Consider the following 15,770-nt stretch of genomic DNA (forward strand, 5'->3'; position numbering starts at 1 on the left):
TCACTTATTAATTTTTTGTGTGTGACTTTCTTACAATTTTCTATGTGGTCAATCATGCTGTTTATGAGTAAATACAATTTTGATCCTTCCTTTCCAATCTTAATTATTTTTATTTATTTTTCTTGCTTTATTGCACTGTCTAGAAATTCTAGTACCATATGGCATAAAAGCAGAAACAGCATACAGCCTTGCTTTATTTCTGATTTTAGGGGCAAGCATTCAATATTTAATGGCTAGGAAATTAACATTTGTGCAATAACCACAGACCTTTTTTTTTTATCTACCAGTTTTTCTCATGTCCTTTTTTCCTATTCTAGTATCTAATTCAGGATTCCACACCATACTTCATGATTGTATTTCTTTACTCTCCTCCAAATTTGCAATAGTTTCCCAATCTTCTCTTTCATGACCTTGACATTTCAACGAGTACTGGTTATTCTTTTGTGAAATGTTCCTCTGTATGGGTTTGTCTGATGTTTTCTCATTAAACAGAGGTTATACAATTTTTTTAAGGTTATGCATTTTTTTTTTATTTTTTTGGCAAGAACATCACAGAAGTGATGCTGTGTCCTTCTCAGTGCATCAGGTTAAAGGGGCACATGATATCTGTAAACTTTAGTACTGGTAATGTTTACCCTGATTACTTGGTTAGGTTGGTGAATGCCAGTTTTCTCCAGTGTAAAGTTACTGTGTTTCCCTTTATAACTGATAAATATCTTGGTGAGGATACTTTGAGATTATGAAACTATCCTGTTTCAAGTAGAACTTTTACCCACTGATTTTAGTATCCATTGGTAGATCTTGCTTGCAACAATAACTCCTTTGAGGTTTGCCTAGTGGGTTTCTTTTCTTCATTCCTTCTACATTTATCAATTAGAATTCTTCTCTAAGAAAAACTGTTCCTTCACACTCATTTAATTCAATTTTTATTTATTTCAATGTGGACTCCCGGGTATTCAGTTTATTCTACAGATTACAATCCAATACTATCATTATTAGCTTCTTCAGTTTGGTTCCTGTGTCCTTATGACATGCCTCCGTCCTTTTTCTGAGTACTTCCTTACTTTCTGGCACTACTAAATGTTTCAGCTTATCATGTGTTGCTCCAGCACTAGAATCAACTGTTTCTCCAAAAAGCCTGAGTTCCTTTAATTGAAAAATGGTGTTCAGAAATCAAGATCCGGGGGCGCCTGGGTGGCGCTATCGGTTAAGCGTCCGACTTCAGCCGGGTCACGATCTCGCGGTCCGTGAGTTCGAGCCCCGCGTCAGGCTCTGGGCTGATGGCTCAGAGCCTGGAGCCTGTTTCCGATTCTGTGTCTCCCTCTCTCTCTGCCCCTCCCCCGTTCATGCTCTGTCTCTCTGTCCCAAAAAAAAAAAAAAAAAAAAAAAAGTTGAAAAAAAAAAAAAAAAAAAAAAGAAATCAAGATCCGGCTTCTGGGTATGTTCGTTGCTACTGGAATATCATTTCTTGCAGGCCCTCTCAGCACACAAAGCTAGGAGACATATGTATGTCTATCTACACATACACACACACACACACATATGTTTCTATATCTAACTGCATATATTTTAAACCCACGAGTCCATCCTGATACCTCCAATTCTAATACAGATCACTATAGCTTCTCCATATTCTTTATGTGTAACTTCTTCCTCAGTGAAAATTCTGTCTCTAATGATCCCTATTGACTTGTTTGTTCAGTCCCCACATACACGTACAATAGTTACAGAATTGCAAACCCGCACTCCTGTACTAACAAGAGAACAGTACAGTGATTTTTGTTTTTAGCCTTATAGTGTCCAGTCAAAATACTGTGTCCAGAAATTTACTTAGATTTGGTCTTTTCTTTCCCATTCTCTTCAGTATGGTTACATTTTTTTTATTTGTAATGCAGTTAGGTTCATTTTTTACTGTTTGTATTCCATTTTAATTCCACTCAAAAAAAGGAACTGTTTATTTTGGGTGCTATGTGAAATGTTACTGTCACTGTGGTTCTCTAAGAGTCAGAACTAATAGAAATATACTAAGAAGTATTTTTTCCTTTTCATCTTTACTTAATTCCACCCTTCTTTCTATTCCTTGTCCACTCATGCCCTATAGGTAACCATTCTCTTCATTTTTTAGTTTATCCTTTCCATATTTCTTTTGCACAAATGAGCAGACATACTTTCTTACATCTCCTTCTTTCTTATACAATGGGTAGGTATATTTGCTTTTTAAACTTACACACACATTTATCCTTTATTTTTTTTTTTCAACGTTTTTTTTTTTTTTTTTTTTTTTTATTTTTATTTTTGGGACAGAGAGAGACAGAGCATGAACGGGGGAGGGGCAGAGAGAGAGGGAGACACAGAATCGGAAACAGGCTCCAGGCTCCGAGCCATCGGCCCAGAGCCTGACGCGGGGCTCGAACTCACGGACCGCGAGATCGTGACCTGGCTGAAGTCGGACGCTTAACCGACTGCGCCACCCAGGCGCCCCTATCCTTTAAAAAATACTCATAAATTTCCATTTACTTGATTATTTTTATATTGTGAATGACTATTGTATTTTTTCAAAGACTTTTTTAGTATATATGAAGATAATTTTATAATTTATTTCATTTGGGCTATTAATAGGATGTATGATATTACTGGATTTCCTAGCATTACACCAACCTTGCATTATTCCTGGAGTAAATCCTACTTGGATTACCTTCTTTTTTTAAAAATTTTTTTTAATTATTATTTTTGAGAGAAAGAAAGAGAGCGAACAAGCAGGGAAGGGGCAGAGAGAGAGGGAGCCACAGAATCAGAAGCAGGCTCCAGGCTCTGAGCTCTTAGGACAGAGCCCAATGCAGGGCTCGACCTCACAAACTGCGAGATCATGATCTGAGCTGTAGTTGGCTACCCAACCGACTGAGCCACCCAGGCGCCCCTGCTTTATTTATTTATTTTTTTACATTTTTTTATTGTTTAGGTATATTACCTTTTTTAATGTGATTTTGGATTCTAATGGTTTGGATTTGGATTTGCTAATATTGTATTTACTATTTTTACATCACTATGCATGAGTGATATTTTGTTTCTTTGCATTGTCTATTTGGTGTAGGTATCAATGTTACTCATGCTTCATATAAATGTTCCTTTCCTTTCCCTCTGGAATAATTTATAGAGCACTGGGATTATCTGGTACTTGAAGTTTTTGTTGTTGTTGTGTTTATTTATTTAGAGACAGAGAGGGAGGGGGGAGTGTGAGTGGGGGAGGGGAAGAAAGGAAGGGAGAAAGAGAGAACTCCAAGCAGTCCCTGCACTGTCAGCACAGAGCCTTACATGGGGCTTGATCTCATGAACTGTGAGATCATGACCTGAACCAAAATCAACAGTCGGACACTTAACCAACTGAGCCAACCAGGTGCCCTGGATACTTGAAGGTTTGATAGAATTATCTGAGAAGCCATCTGGGCCTAGTGTTGCTTTTTGTTTTGTTTTGTTTTGTTTTGTTTTGTTTTGTTTTGTTGGTAGGGTAGTTACTCAATAACTTTTTTCCTTCTATGGAAATTGGCTTAGGTTTTCTAAATCAAATGTGGTCAATTGTGGCAATCTGTTTTTTCCCAGGAAAATATTCATTTTATCTAATTTTTCAAATTTATGTGTTGAGAAGACTACAAAGCAGGCTCTTGTGATTTTTTTTTTTAATTTTTAAATTTTATTTAAATCCAAGTTAGTTAACATATAGTGTAATAATGATTTCAGGAGTAGAATTTACTGATTCATCACTTACATATAGGGCTCATCCCAACAAGTGCCTTCCTTAATGTCCATCACCCATTTAGCCCATCCCCCCCAACACACCTCTCCTCCAGCAACTCAGATGTGTTCTCTGTATTGAAGAGTCCCCTTATGGTTTACCTCCCTCTCTCTTTTTACCTTATTTTTCCTTCCTTTCCCCTATGTTCATCTGTTTTGCTTCTTAAATTCCACCAATGAGTGAAATCATATATTTATCTTTCTCTGACTTATTCTGCTTACCATATAAATGTTTTCCACTTCAATGGTTATTTCCCCTTTATCATTTCTTATTTCGCTCTTGGTAAGTTCTTTTATTCTTGGCCGTTTGGTAACTTGTATATTTTTAAAAACCCAGAATTTTAATTAGACCTACTGTTTGTAATTATCTACCTATAATTATTTCACTCCTTCCTGCTTTTATCTTTATTATTTCCTTTCCTGTGCTTTTAGTTCACTTTGCTGTTGTTCTTCTTAATGTAATTAATTTTCATTCTTTCACTTTTATCAATGTGTTTTTAGTATAGTTTTCTCTTATTATCAGTTTATTTCTATCTGTGTCTCCTTGTACCTCCTGCAGTTTTGCTTCATAAAGGTTACTGCTGTATTATTTGGTGCATATATTTTTATGTGTGCTGTATCTTTATTATGAATTATAGTTTTTACCATTTAAAAAATGTCCTTTGTAATGCTTAGTGCTTTGGGGCTTGAATTCTACTTTCCCTGATATTGCTGTCATTGTCTATTCCCTTATTTTTAGCTTTTATGAATCACTTTGTTTTAGGTGTATCTCTTATATATCTTATATAAGAGATATATCTTATATATCTCTTATATACAGCATATATATAGGTCATGTTTTGTGAGCCAAATTGAAAATCTTTTTCTTTTCTTTTTTAATGTTTATTTTTCTGAGAGAGAGAGAGAGAGAGAAGGGAGGGGCAGAAAAAGAGGGAGAGACACAGAATCCAAAGCAGGCTCCAGGCTCTAAGCTGTCAGCACAGAGCCCAAAATGGGGCTTGAACCCACAAGCTGTGATAGCATGACCTGAGCCAAAGTCAGACGCCTAACTGACTGAGCCACCCAGGTGCCCCGAAAGTCTTTTTCTTTTAATGAATGGATGAATTAAGGCTACTCACATTTATTGATATGATCAGTCTTAATTTTGACAAAATACTTGGTGGTTATGTGTATTTTTAAATATTTGTTATGTTTCTCTAGGAGTCATGTATTCTTTGTTCTTTTATTTATAAATGTTTTTTGGTATTTAGGAAGGTTTATGTTTTTGTTCTAGTGGTTATCTTTATACTTATTACATCTTTTAAAAATGCCCTTAGACCCTTATAATTTTATTTAAACCTTTACTGCCTGGCTTTCCAGGTCTGCCCCCACCCTCCCCCCCCCCATATCATTTGACACCATTTATGGTCTACACAACAATGAGCTTTTCTGTTTTCCTTTTGCCTTCTCTCTCCATCTTTTAGGTTGATGATTTCAACTCTGTTAACAGTACACAGCATATTTCTATATTACTCATCTATCTTCTTCCCTACCTTCGTTTTGGTCTTAGATGTGTACTTACATATTTTTGAATGCTTACCATCAGCCATTTTTCTAAGTTTTCCTAGTTATTCCTGGGTTGGATGAAGCTCACCCCATAGTAGATTCCTCCAAAGGACTTATGAGTGTAGAAGTCTCAAAGTTCTGCTTAATATGGTTTTCCTATAACCTCAACATTTTCCATAGCCTTGATTCACACTTCTTTTTGTAAATTAAAAAAAAAAAAGATACTGTTTCATAGTTGCCTTTCTTTGTATGTTGGTTTTGAAAACTATGATACCAGTCTAAGTCTTTTGCCCTTTTAAGTTATTTAATCTTTTTTGCCTGGAAGCCTTGAGGATCTTATCTTTATCTTTGAAAGCTAATATCTTTACCAGAATGTCTTGGAGTTGATCAACCTGGGTTAATTTTCATTAGTACCTGAGAAGTCCTTTCAATGTGTAGATTGAGCTCTTTTTCTGTTTCTGAAGAGTCTTCTTGGATTATAGTTTTAAATATTATCGCTGTTCCATTGTTTTATTTTTCTTCTTCAGGGACCCTATAATGTGAATATCTTCTTCTCTGCTGGTCTTCCATTTCTAGTTTTTGGTGGGATCGTTTTTACTTCTTTATGTCATTTTCATTCATCTGGTTGTTTTCCTTCCTTTTTAAAATGTCCCTTTATTCGCCTGAGTGGCTCAGTCGGTTAAGCATCTGACTTCAGCTCAGGTCATGATCTTGCGGTTTGTGAGTTCGAGCCCCGCGTCAGGTTCTGTGCTGGTGGCTCGGAGCCTGGAGCCTGCTTCGGATTCTGTGTCTCCCACCCTCTCTGCCCGTCGCCCACTCACACTTTGTCTCTGTCTCTGTCTCTCAAAAATAAATAAACACTTAAAAAATTTTAATAAAAAATAATAAAATGCCCCTTTATTGAGACCATTCTCCAGTGGACATTTGTAATTTATTCTTCATTTCTGAGATAACTTGGCCTTATCTTTTTTCTCATTTCTTCCCCCCTGAGTTCAATTAACTTTCTCTTCATTCATTCCTGTGCCCTCTTCTCCTATCTGGTAGTTTTAAAATTCCAGGTTCAAGGTTTTTGTTTGTTTTTTTCACATCCTCAGATGCTTCTTTGGATATATTTAATTCTGTCTGGAGTGCTGACTTACAATTTTCCTCTATGTCATGGTTGGTTTCATGGTCATTGATATGTGGGGAGTTTCTATTCCTGATTTTCTGCAGTAGCTCTGTATGGACTTGACTTTTCTCATGTTCATGTTTGTGGGTATTTTATAATATTCCCAACTTAATAGTGCCCTCTTTTGTCAGTATGGCAAAGTCCAGGTACTTTAGCAGCTTTTTGTTTTGAGGGTGGGGAAGGGTGATCTCCCCTTCCCACACCCTGATTTAATGGTTCTCTTTGGTTTTTCAGGACTTTATTTTATCTCCTTTTTTTGGTTTTCCCTTCACCATCGAATCGTCAAAGGGTGCTTCTCCTTTTCTTTTTGCCTTTTTCTCTCCCAGAAGTTCTGTGTTTCAAGTGGTGTCTCCTTTAAATTGACCTGGTTCCTTTAAATGGCCCCTGTTCCTTGAATTACACATTGAATCCCTTCTCTGTTGTCCCTGCTCAGGGATCTGTCTGGATCTTTTCCAGGTTTTTCAGACTTACAGTGAATTCAATCTTTCTGGGGATTGCTCCAAATCACTCTTAGGTCCCTTCACCAGCCTGTCTTCTGTTTCCCCCATAGTTTTTCTCAGTTTGCTTTTGTTCATCACAAAGCCTTACCAGCTGTGAGGGTGCAGGTGGTAGCAGAAGGGATTATGCACTGAGATTGGTACTTTTTCTTTTTGTTACGGTTATCTGTAGCTTTAATATTTTCTGTCTTTGAGTTATGCAGGGGCATGGTTTTGTATAAAATATATTTTCCCTTCTTGTTTTTTTTTCTTGTTCGGGAAGGAAATTAGGATACAAGTAGCTATACAGCTCTCATAGTCCTCAGATATTCAGAGGTCTAACATACTCTAATTTTTAAAAGACCCATGTAAGATTGATATTATTTTTTTCTTACATGTTCGGTAGATTTCACCAGTGAAACCATCAGGGCTTCAAGTTTTCTTGGTAGAAAGGTTTTTGATATGAATCCAATGTCTTTTAAAAAGTATAGAGCTATTCAGTGTTTCTATTTCTTCTTGAGTCATTTTGAGTAAATTATATTTTTAAAGGAATTTTCCATTTAATCTACATTATCAAATATATTAGCTTGAAGTTGTTCATAATATTTCCTATTCTCATTTTTAATGTCTGTAGAACTTCATCCCTCTTCTTTCATTCCTGATATTAGTAATTTGTGTTTTCTCTCATTTTTTTTCCTTGATTAGTCTTACTAGGGGATTATAAATTTTGTTGTTTAATACCAAATTTGGCTTTGGAATTTTATTGTGGGTATGTCTTCCCTTTATTATTTCTTTGTTTATACTTACTTTGGTTTTAATTTATACTTCTTTTTTTCAGCTTCTTCAGATAGAAACTTTAATTTTTTACTTTAAATCCTTCTTTCTAATTAGGCTTTAAAGTTATAAATTTCCCTGTAAGTACTTTAACTGTATCCCACAAGTTTTGATATGTTTTCACTACCATTCAGTTTGAAATACTGTCTTCTTTGGCTCATGGGAAATTTAGAAACATGTTGCTTAATTTACACATACTTAAGGATTTTCTAGGTATATTTTCATTATGGATTCATAATTCAGTGGTAGTCAGAGAATATACCTTGTAATTTCAATCTTTTGAAACCTATTGAGATTTAATTTATGGCCCAATTTATATCCTATCTTGGTGAATATTTCATGTTCATTTGAAAAGAACTGTACTTTGCAGTTGTTCCTTGCAGTGTTTTATAAATGTCAATTAAGCTAAGTTGTTTGACAGTATTCAGATCTCTATGTCTTTATTAATATTTTGTATAGTTGTTTTAACATTAATGAACAAGGGGTGTTAAAATCTCCCACTATGATTGTGAGTTTGTCTATTTTTACTTTTAGTTTGTCAGTTTTTGCTTCATGTATTATATTTTTAAAAGTTTATTTATTTATTTTGAGAGATGGGGAGGGGGGCACAAAGAAAGGGAGAATCCCAGGCAGGGATTCTCCATGTCAGCATGGAGCCTGATGCAGGGTGCAGACCCACGAACTGTGAGATCATGACCTGAGCCAAAATCAAGAATCATACACTCAACCAACTGAGCCACCCAGGCACCACTGCTTCATGTTTTTAAAATCCCTGGCATTAAATACCAACACATTCAGGATTAGCTATCTTATAAATGAACTGCTCCTTTTACAAACATTATGAAGTGTGCTCCCCATTATCTCTAGTAATACTCTTTGACTTGAAGTCTACTCTAATATTAATATAGCAAAGCCACTTTTCTTATGTTTGTTGTTTACATGGTATTATCTTTTCACTTTGTGTTACACGTTATCTGTGTCTTTAAATTTAAAGCATCTCTTGTCGAAAGCTTATAGTTGAGTCTTGCTCTTTTACTCAGTCTGATAATCTCTGCCTTTTACTTGGAGTATTTGGCTCATTTGCACTTAATATAATTATTGATATAGTTGGGTGTAATTTTACCATTTCATATTTGTTTTACTTTTGTCCCTTCTGAATTTTGTAGGTTTTGTTTTTTTGTTTACTTTGTTGTGTTTTTATTGCCTTCTTTTGGGCTGATGAATATTTTGAAATGCCCAATTGTATTTCATCTAAGCTTTGTAGCTCTACCTCCTATTATTATTTTCTAAGCAGTTAGCCAACAATATGCACCTATAACTCATTAAAGTCTATCTGGAGTTAGCAACATATTACTTAATCCTGCCACCACACATCTGACTCTTTCCACTTCTGATGATCATTCTGACATTTTCTGTCTCAAAATAGAATTCAGGATTTAACCACATCAATAATTATGAAATGAAAAGAGACAGATACTCCAATTAAAAGACATAGATAATCAGACTGAATAAAAAAGCAAGACCCAATTATAAGCTGTCTAAAATCTCAACCTCCAGGAGAGGGTATCTCACAGAAAGTATCACAGAAACAGACCAAGGGACATGTGGGTAAGGGCTTGGGATCATAGCATGACAAAATCTGAGTCCTGTGAGAAGTATATGTTGCCTTTCTGGCTCAGTTTCCAGGTATTCTGGGACATCCCATTGAGCATTCTGCCATCTAATTAGGTATTTTCCAAAAATCACTCATCAGAAAGCAAGCCCAGGTCCTTCCGAGCAAGGTGAGGTGGCTACACACTCACTTAAAACTTGCAATTTCTCCATATGGCAGATGTTCCCAAGGAGAATCTTAGCCTGACCCATATGCCCAACCAAGGGCACAGAGCAGATTTACCGGCTGGATACCATGAGCAACACAGGAAGGTGAGCCAGAAAAGGCTAGAGCCAGGTTGTAACACCTATGAGCTATGTGACCTTGGGTGAACCACTTGAGGCTCTGAGGTACGGGGTCCATATCTCAATGGGCATGGTAAAACCTAGGGCTGTTTATGTGAACAGTGCCCCCTGCAGTTGTGCAGAGCCTGTTCTGTACAGCCACGAGTGGAAGCCCGGACAAAGCCTACCCTGCAGAGGTGCTGTGAGAATTTCGTGAGGTAGACTATGAAACACAACCACCCCAGAGCCTGACAAACGAGACACAGTAAATCCATTATGGTCCATCCATCCAGTGGAATACCACAGAGCCATGAAAACTCTTGATTGAGATCTCTGTTTACTGAGGCACAAAGTTCCTCATGCTTTATTGTGAAGGGGGAAATGTAGTCTACTGAATACCAGGGGTAATTTGATCTGATTTCCATCAACACACATATGGATATGTAGGCATGGAAAATGCCATGACAGGAAAAACCCAAAATGTTGTTTGATTTGGAGTGCAGCGTTTTTCCTTTGTTAAGATTTCCACATTTTTCTAACATGAATATGCTTTCAATTTGAAATTAGAAAAAAAAATAATAAAATTTATTTTTAGTTGGCTCTTTTCCTTTCTATGAATCCTCTCTGAACTCCATCTATAAAATGGAAATAATGACAAAAAGAGAAAACATAATGCTGCAGATATCTTATCCCACTGCACACCTAAGGCAGAAATTAGGACATTCATTTTATAGAGGAGGAAATGAATTCTTGGAGTGGGCAGTGCTCCCATATAGAAGGTAACACTCTTTCCTTACAGGGCTGTCTGTGGTTTGATGCCAGGAAGGAGCATGGGTGTTTGGTCAAGGGTCAGGTGCCCACAGTGGGCAGTAGGATGGCATGGTCAGAGCATGGGCTCTGGAGCCAGAGGGCCTGTATTAAATCCCAGCCCTGTCCCTTCCAGCTTGTGTAATCTTGGTTGAGTGACTTCACCTCTCTGAGCCTCAGCTTCCTTATCTGTAAAACAGGGGTAGCTTCTTTACAGAGTAAGCACTTGATGAGTGAGAGCTTTGGTCAGATTAATATCCTCTAGGCTAGCTCTGGCATCCTGATTTCAGCAGGGATGGTCTGTCTGTCCTCTCTCTCTCTCTCTCTCTCTCTCTCTCTCTCTCTCTCCCTCCCTCCCTCCCTCCCTCCCTCCCTCCCTCCCTGACATACATTATCCAGAGGAAGGTGGACCCTGAGTGGTCACGGAGCAAAGCTTTGCAACCACGTTCCTGCTCTGATGTCCATATCCACCACCTTGCCCAGCTTGGTGGGTAAGAGGGGTGCTTCCTGATCTATGTGTGCCACATAAAAAGGATACTGTGGACCAACATTTTCCACAGAGGCAATGTGGCTCCCACAAGTGCTTGGGGGTGGTCACAATAAATGGGGGCATGACTTGCACTGAGTAGATGGAGGCCAGAAAGGCTAAGCAACCTGTGCTGGTCTTGCCAAACTGTTCTACTACACATTCTTGTAGGTGAAAAACTTATTTAGACTTAACTGAGTTTAGAACCTAACCACTTGTCATGAGAACACAAACTATTTTCATACTTTTTAACACACATTTTCCTAGAATTCAAACACCATGTAGATCGTGAATCACAACCATGTAAATTCACCATTTTGTGTCATCGCCTCAGCAACAATAACTCTGCCTGTAGTGTGTTTGATACAAACACATCAATCTATACTTAAGAATGTCACACTCAGTGATTCTACATCTAAAAGAGGGAAAGGGAGAGAGGTTCTCTAAGCAGAGAGAACGGTATGTGCAAAGACCGTGTGGTGGGAGGGAGCAAGTGACGTTGCAACAGCAGACCACTGCAGTGGGGCAGCATGAGCACGGGGGGGATGATGTTGGGGGTGAGGCTACAAAGGCTGAGCAACACGGGGCCTTGGGGCCATGCTTAGAATCCACTACTATGAAAAGTAAAGAAGAGCTTTTCACCAGAGATGGACATACTCAGATCTGCATTTTGAAAGAAATCAATCTACACATGGAACAGAAGGGGCAATAGTGGAGGCTAGGAGGCCCGTGGAAGGTTCCTGCAATCATCCAGGTGAGTGGTGACGGTGGTCTGGGCTGGTGGGGAGACAGTGTAGCTGGGGGAAAGTACATGAAGTGGAGCAACACTGAGGAGGCAGAAGCTATACAACCCGAGGACGTCTTGGATATGGAAATGAGGAGGTGTCAAGGTTTTTCTCCCGTGATCCTGGTTTGAGGATGGATGGCGGGCCACCTCCTAAGACCTGAATCCAGGAGGAGAATGAGCTGAGGAGGCAGATCATACTTGTGCTATGACCTTCAATCACCCGAGGCCTCCCTCGCCTTTGGCGAACTTACCTGACTCTGCCACCTCGGCAATGGGCACCCCCTGCTCGTATGCCATGAAGCCCAGGACTGAGAAGATGGCAAAGCCAGCCACAAAGCTGGTGCCACTGTTCAGGCAACACAGCATGATGCAGTCCCTGTGGGGAAGCAGCGAGAGGGGCTGAGGTCAGAGTGGGTGGAACAGGTGCCCTGCTTGAACATTCTGTGTGAGCACCACCGCCAATCCTGTGGGGCAGGCAGGGCAGGGTGGGCACAGACAGCCCCATTTGCCTGATGAAGCCCTGGTGGTTCAGAGAGGTTAGGTGGCTGGCTCACAGTCACACAGCTTCTCCTGCATTTTTAGAAGATAGGGTGGGTCATGGACCAGATGCATGGAAGAGGGATGGGAAGGAAGAAAGGCTGGCAAGTGAGAAAATGCACTAGTGAGAAGATAGTTGGAGACAAAGCAACACTCCTCCAAATCCCCAGAAGGAAATAAAACCAGGGAAATGACAGAGGAGTGATTTCCTGGGAGCCCAAGGAGGGCCGGAGAGGCCTCTGAGAAATGGCTCCTTCTCAGGGGAGCATCCACAGACTTTACACCGGCAGCTCCCAGCAGCTTCAGGAGGAAACACCCTCCCGAAGGTCAAGCTTCTTGCCAGGCTGTTTACTGGAGCAGAGCCTCACTGGCCTCACTGAAGTCCCTATGAGGCAGCAGCCCCTCCCAGGTTGGATCCTGCATGGAGGGATTATGGGAGCAGTGACTGTCTCTTGCCCTTGGGAGGGGCTTACCAGCAAAGAAGCACCAGCATAAAGCGCAACCAGGAGAAATCGGAGTACAAACGACTGGGTTTTGTCAAGATGAAAACAGAACCCTCAAGCCCCGGCCTCTCCTACCTCAGGCACTGCATCCTCACGGGGCCAGGTCAGGGAATCGGCCTCCCCGGATCTCAGCTGCTGCCAGCATGTGCCAGGAAGTTAGGCTTATGACACGCGTGATGCCCCATTTTACAGGGAGGAGCTCCCAAGTGGCCTGTCCAGCCATTTGTCTGGGGTACGATGCGCCTGGGGCATCCCTGTGGTGGTGCTGGTGGGCTGCCTCTGGTCACACCCTAGCAGGTCTAGTCCCCTCGTCCCATGGTGCTTTCCCATGGCCGGCCAGCTAGTGCTGCCTACAGCAGTAAGAACTTCCTCGTGTGTGTTCGACCAAAACCAGCCTTCTCTGGTGAGTTTTAGTTCTGCCCTCCCTAACTGCCTGCAGCTCCTTCAGCTTTGGCAGATCTGAAGATAGTGGCCCGATATCCCCTTTGGGTTTTCGGTTCCCTCAGTTAACTGCCCCAGTTCCTTTACCAGTTGTTCATCCGGCTTGTGATCTGTAATCCACTCCAGCTGGCCCAGCCCCTCTTCAAATGCCATATCCAGGACTGAGTGCTCGACTCAAGAACACAGCAGGGCTCTCACCTCCTCTTCTCCGGACAGCCTGCCTTTTGTAATGTAACCAAGGGCTACACTAATGTTGGTGACTTGTGACACCCAGCTGCCTTGCAATGACTCTGAGAATCAAGGGCACATTGGAGTAGGCATTACCCTGGGGGTCAGGAGACGTGGGCCCTACTTCCCCCTGCAGTATCTTCTCTCTGGACCTGACCTCCCCATGGGACAAAGTGCTTAAGAACAGGGTTTCTTGGGCCTTATGACAAATTATGTAATTTTCCAGCAAGTAGTCATCTCCCCCTACCTTCTTCCTTGGGTTCAAGTATGCTTCCCCACTGACTTTGGGCTTAGCCACATGACTTTCTTTGGTCACAGGATATTAGCAGATGTGATACAAACAGAGGCTTCAGATAACACTTAGGTGATTGAACTTGCCCTTTATGCCTTCTGTGACTTGCCATGAGAGGAACTGCCCCAGGGGAGCTGCCGTCCTCATAGTCTGCACCCCACGATGTACACACATGAAGCAGACTTGAGCCTGCCCTGGGTCCTGGGGCTGAATCCAACCAATTCACAGCCTGCGGGAGAGCATACCCAGTTGTCCAGGAGACTTGAGAGTAATAAAAGCAAATGCTTGTCATGTTAAACCACTGAGATCATGGGGATGTTTGTTACACAGCATTACTGTAGCAGTCAGTGACTGATTACAGGTCTCTTTAAATAACTCTTCTGGCACTGTGGATGTAGGCTGGGCTGGCAGACCTGAAGACTATCTGCAAGGCTGATATCTCTCCTCTTTTTTTTAAATGTCTGTTTGTTTGTTTATTTATTTATGAGAGAGAGAGAGACAGAGAGAGAGACAGAGAGATGAGGGGCAGAGAGAGAGGGAGACAGAAGATTCCAAGTGGGCTCTTCACTGACAGCAGAGAGCCTGATGTGGGACTCAAACCCATGAACTGAACCGTTAGATCATGACCTGAGCTGAAGTCAGATGCTCAACCAACTGAGCCACCCAGGCATCCCAGATTTCTCTCCTCTTAAAAGGAAATGCAGCTCAGTCAAGGTAAGGGGAGATTTATCCCTACGGTTGGGGTAAAGCTGCTCTTCATGCCTATTTCCTGACCCTGCCTTATCAAACAGTGGGAAATAAGGGGGTCCTGAGGAAAGCACTTTCTCTATATCCTCTCTATTCTGGAAATCTCCTGTATAATTTGAATCTGCAATGTACCTAGTCCTGTGCTATGGTTTCTTGAACATTGTGTCACTGAATCTTGAGGCTCAGGGAGGAGAATCACCTACTCAAGGTCTCAGGGGCATCTTGGGATGAGGTTGGGATGTGTGTCCATTTGTCTCAGATGCTAAAACCCATGCTTTTTCCAGGAGCTACACAAAAACAATGCCCCCTAAGAATTAAGACTTTCAGATCCTGACTTGTGGACAGTTATCTGTGGGCACTCATGTGATTGTTGAAAAACAAATATCCCTTATTGCAAACTCCCCATCTGTCCCCAGGGAACTCTTGAGTGAGTTCCTCATGCCACAGAAGGACAGAGAAGCACTAAGCAGACCTGAGGTCCCTTCCAGCCCTGCATCCCACCCCATGGCCCTCAGAGCACTCACACCTTTTAAGCAGAAGGAGCTTAGCAGCCTGTGTTCTGAAGTGAGGATTTTCCCCGCCTGGTTTGCTGCATTTCCCATCCCTCTAATTCCTTCCTGCAGGGCACCTTCTAGGTGAAAAGCTTATGTAACAAGCGCTTTAAAGTTGGCAGGAGCTGAGCTGGGCTTTGAAGACCTCCAGAAGCTATTAGGCTGTCAGAAGGGAGGGTACTAATTTACTCCCTCTGAGTTGGGAAGACCTGTTCGCAGAGAAATGGAAGTAAAATGGGCCTTCAGATGTTGCAACATCCCCTGGGGGATTTTCTTTCTTCTGCTGCCTCTTGGATGGGACAGCAGAAGAGATCTGTGGTGGCCAGCATATCTTACCCACACGCTCGGTGGGGGAGACGGTTGTAGGACACGGCCCGAAGACAGGGCACTCTTGGCCAAATCCTTGTCAGCTACAGATGTTGGGAAAGAACTGGCCATCCCTGTTGCTGAGGAATAGGAAGCAGGAACTAGAAAGCCCTGAGTTCAACGCCACGTTCCACCACTGGTAATAATGAACATGAGCAAGTGACTTATTTGGGGGCCTCAGTTTCCTCATCTGTGTAACAGATGGCTCCTTCCCTGCTTCCTGACACACTGGGCAGCA

At 41.1% G+C, this 15,770-nt stretch overlaps 1 protein-coding gene across 2 annotated transcripts in view; it reads right to left on the bottom strand.

Moving 5' to 3' along the window:
• Window positions 1–15,770, bottom strand: part of SLC6A11 (solute carrier family 6 member 11) — a 132,195-nt gene that overhangs the window by 15,043 nt on the left and 101,382 nt on the right. For both annotated transcript variants that reach the window (XM_058725995.1, XM_058725994.1), the window contains one exon: window positions 12,119–12,243. In XM_058725995.1, the coding sequence (XP_058581978.1) occupies window positions 12,119–12,243 (125 nt within the window). The remainder of the gene's footprint in view (window positions 1–12,118; window positions 12,244–15,770) is intronic.

Source organism: Neofelis nebulosa, chromosome 4, assembly GCF_028018385.1.
Source record: "Neofelis nebulosa isolate mNeoNeb1 chromosome 4, mNeoNeb1.pri, whole genome shotgun sequence".
Taxonomy (NCBI): Eukaryota; Metazoa; Chordata; class Mammalia; order Carnivora; family Felidae; genus Neofelis; species Neofelis nebulosa.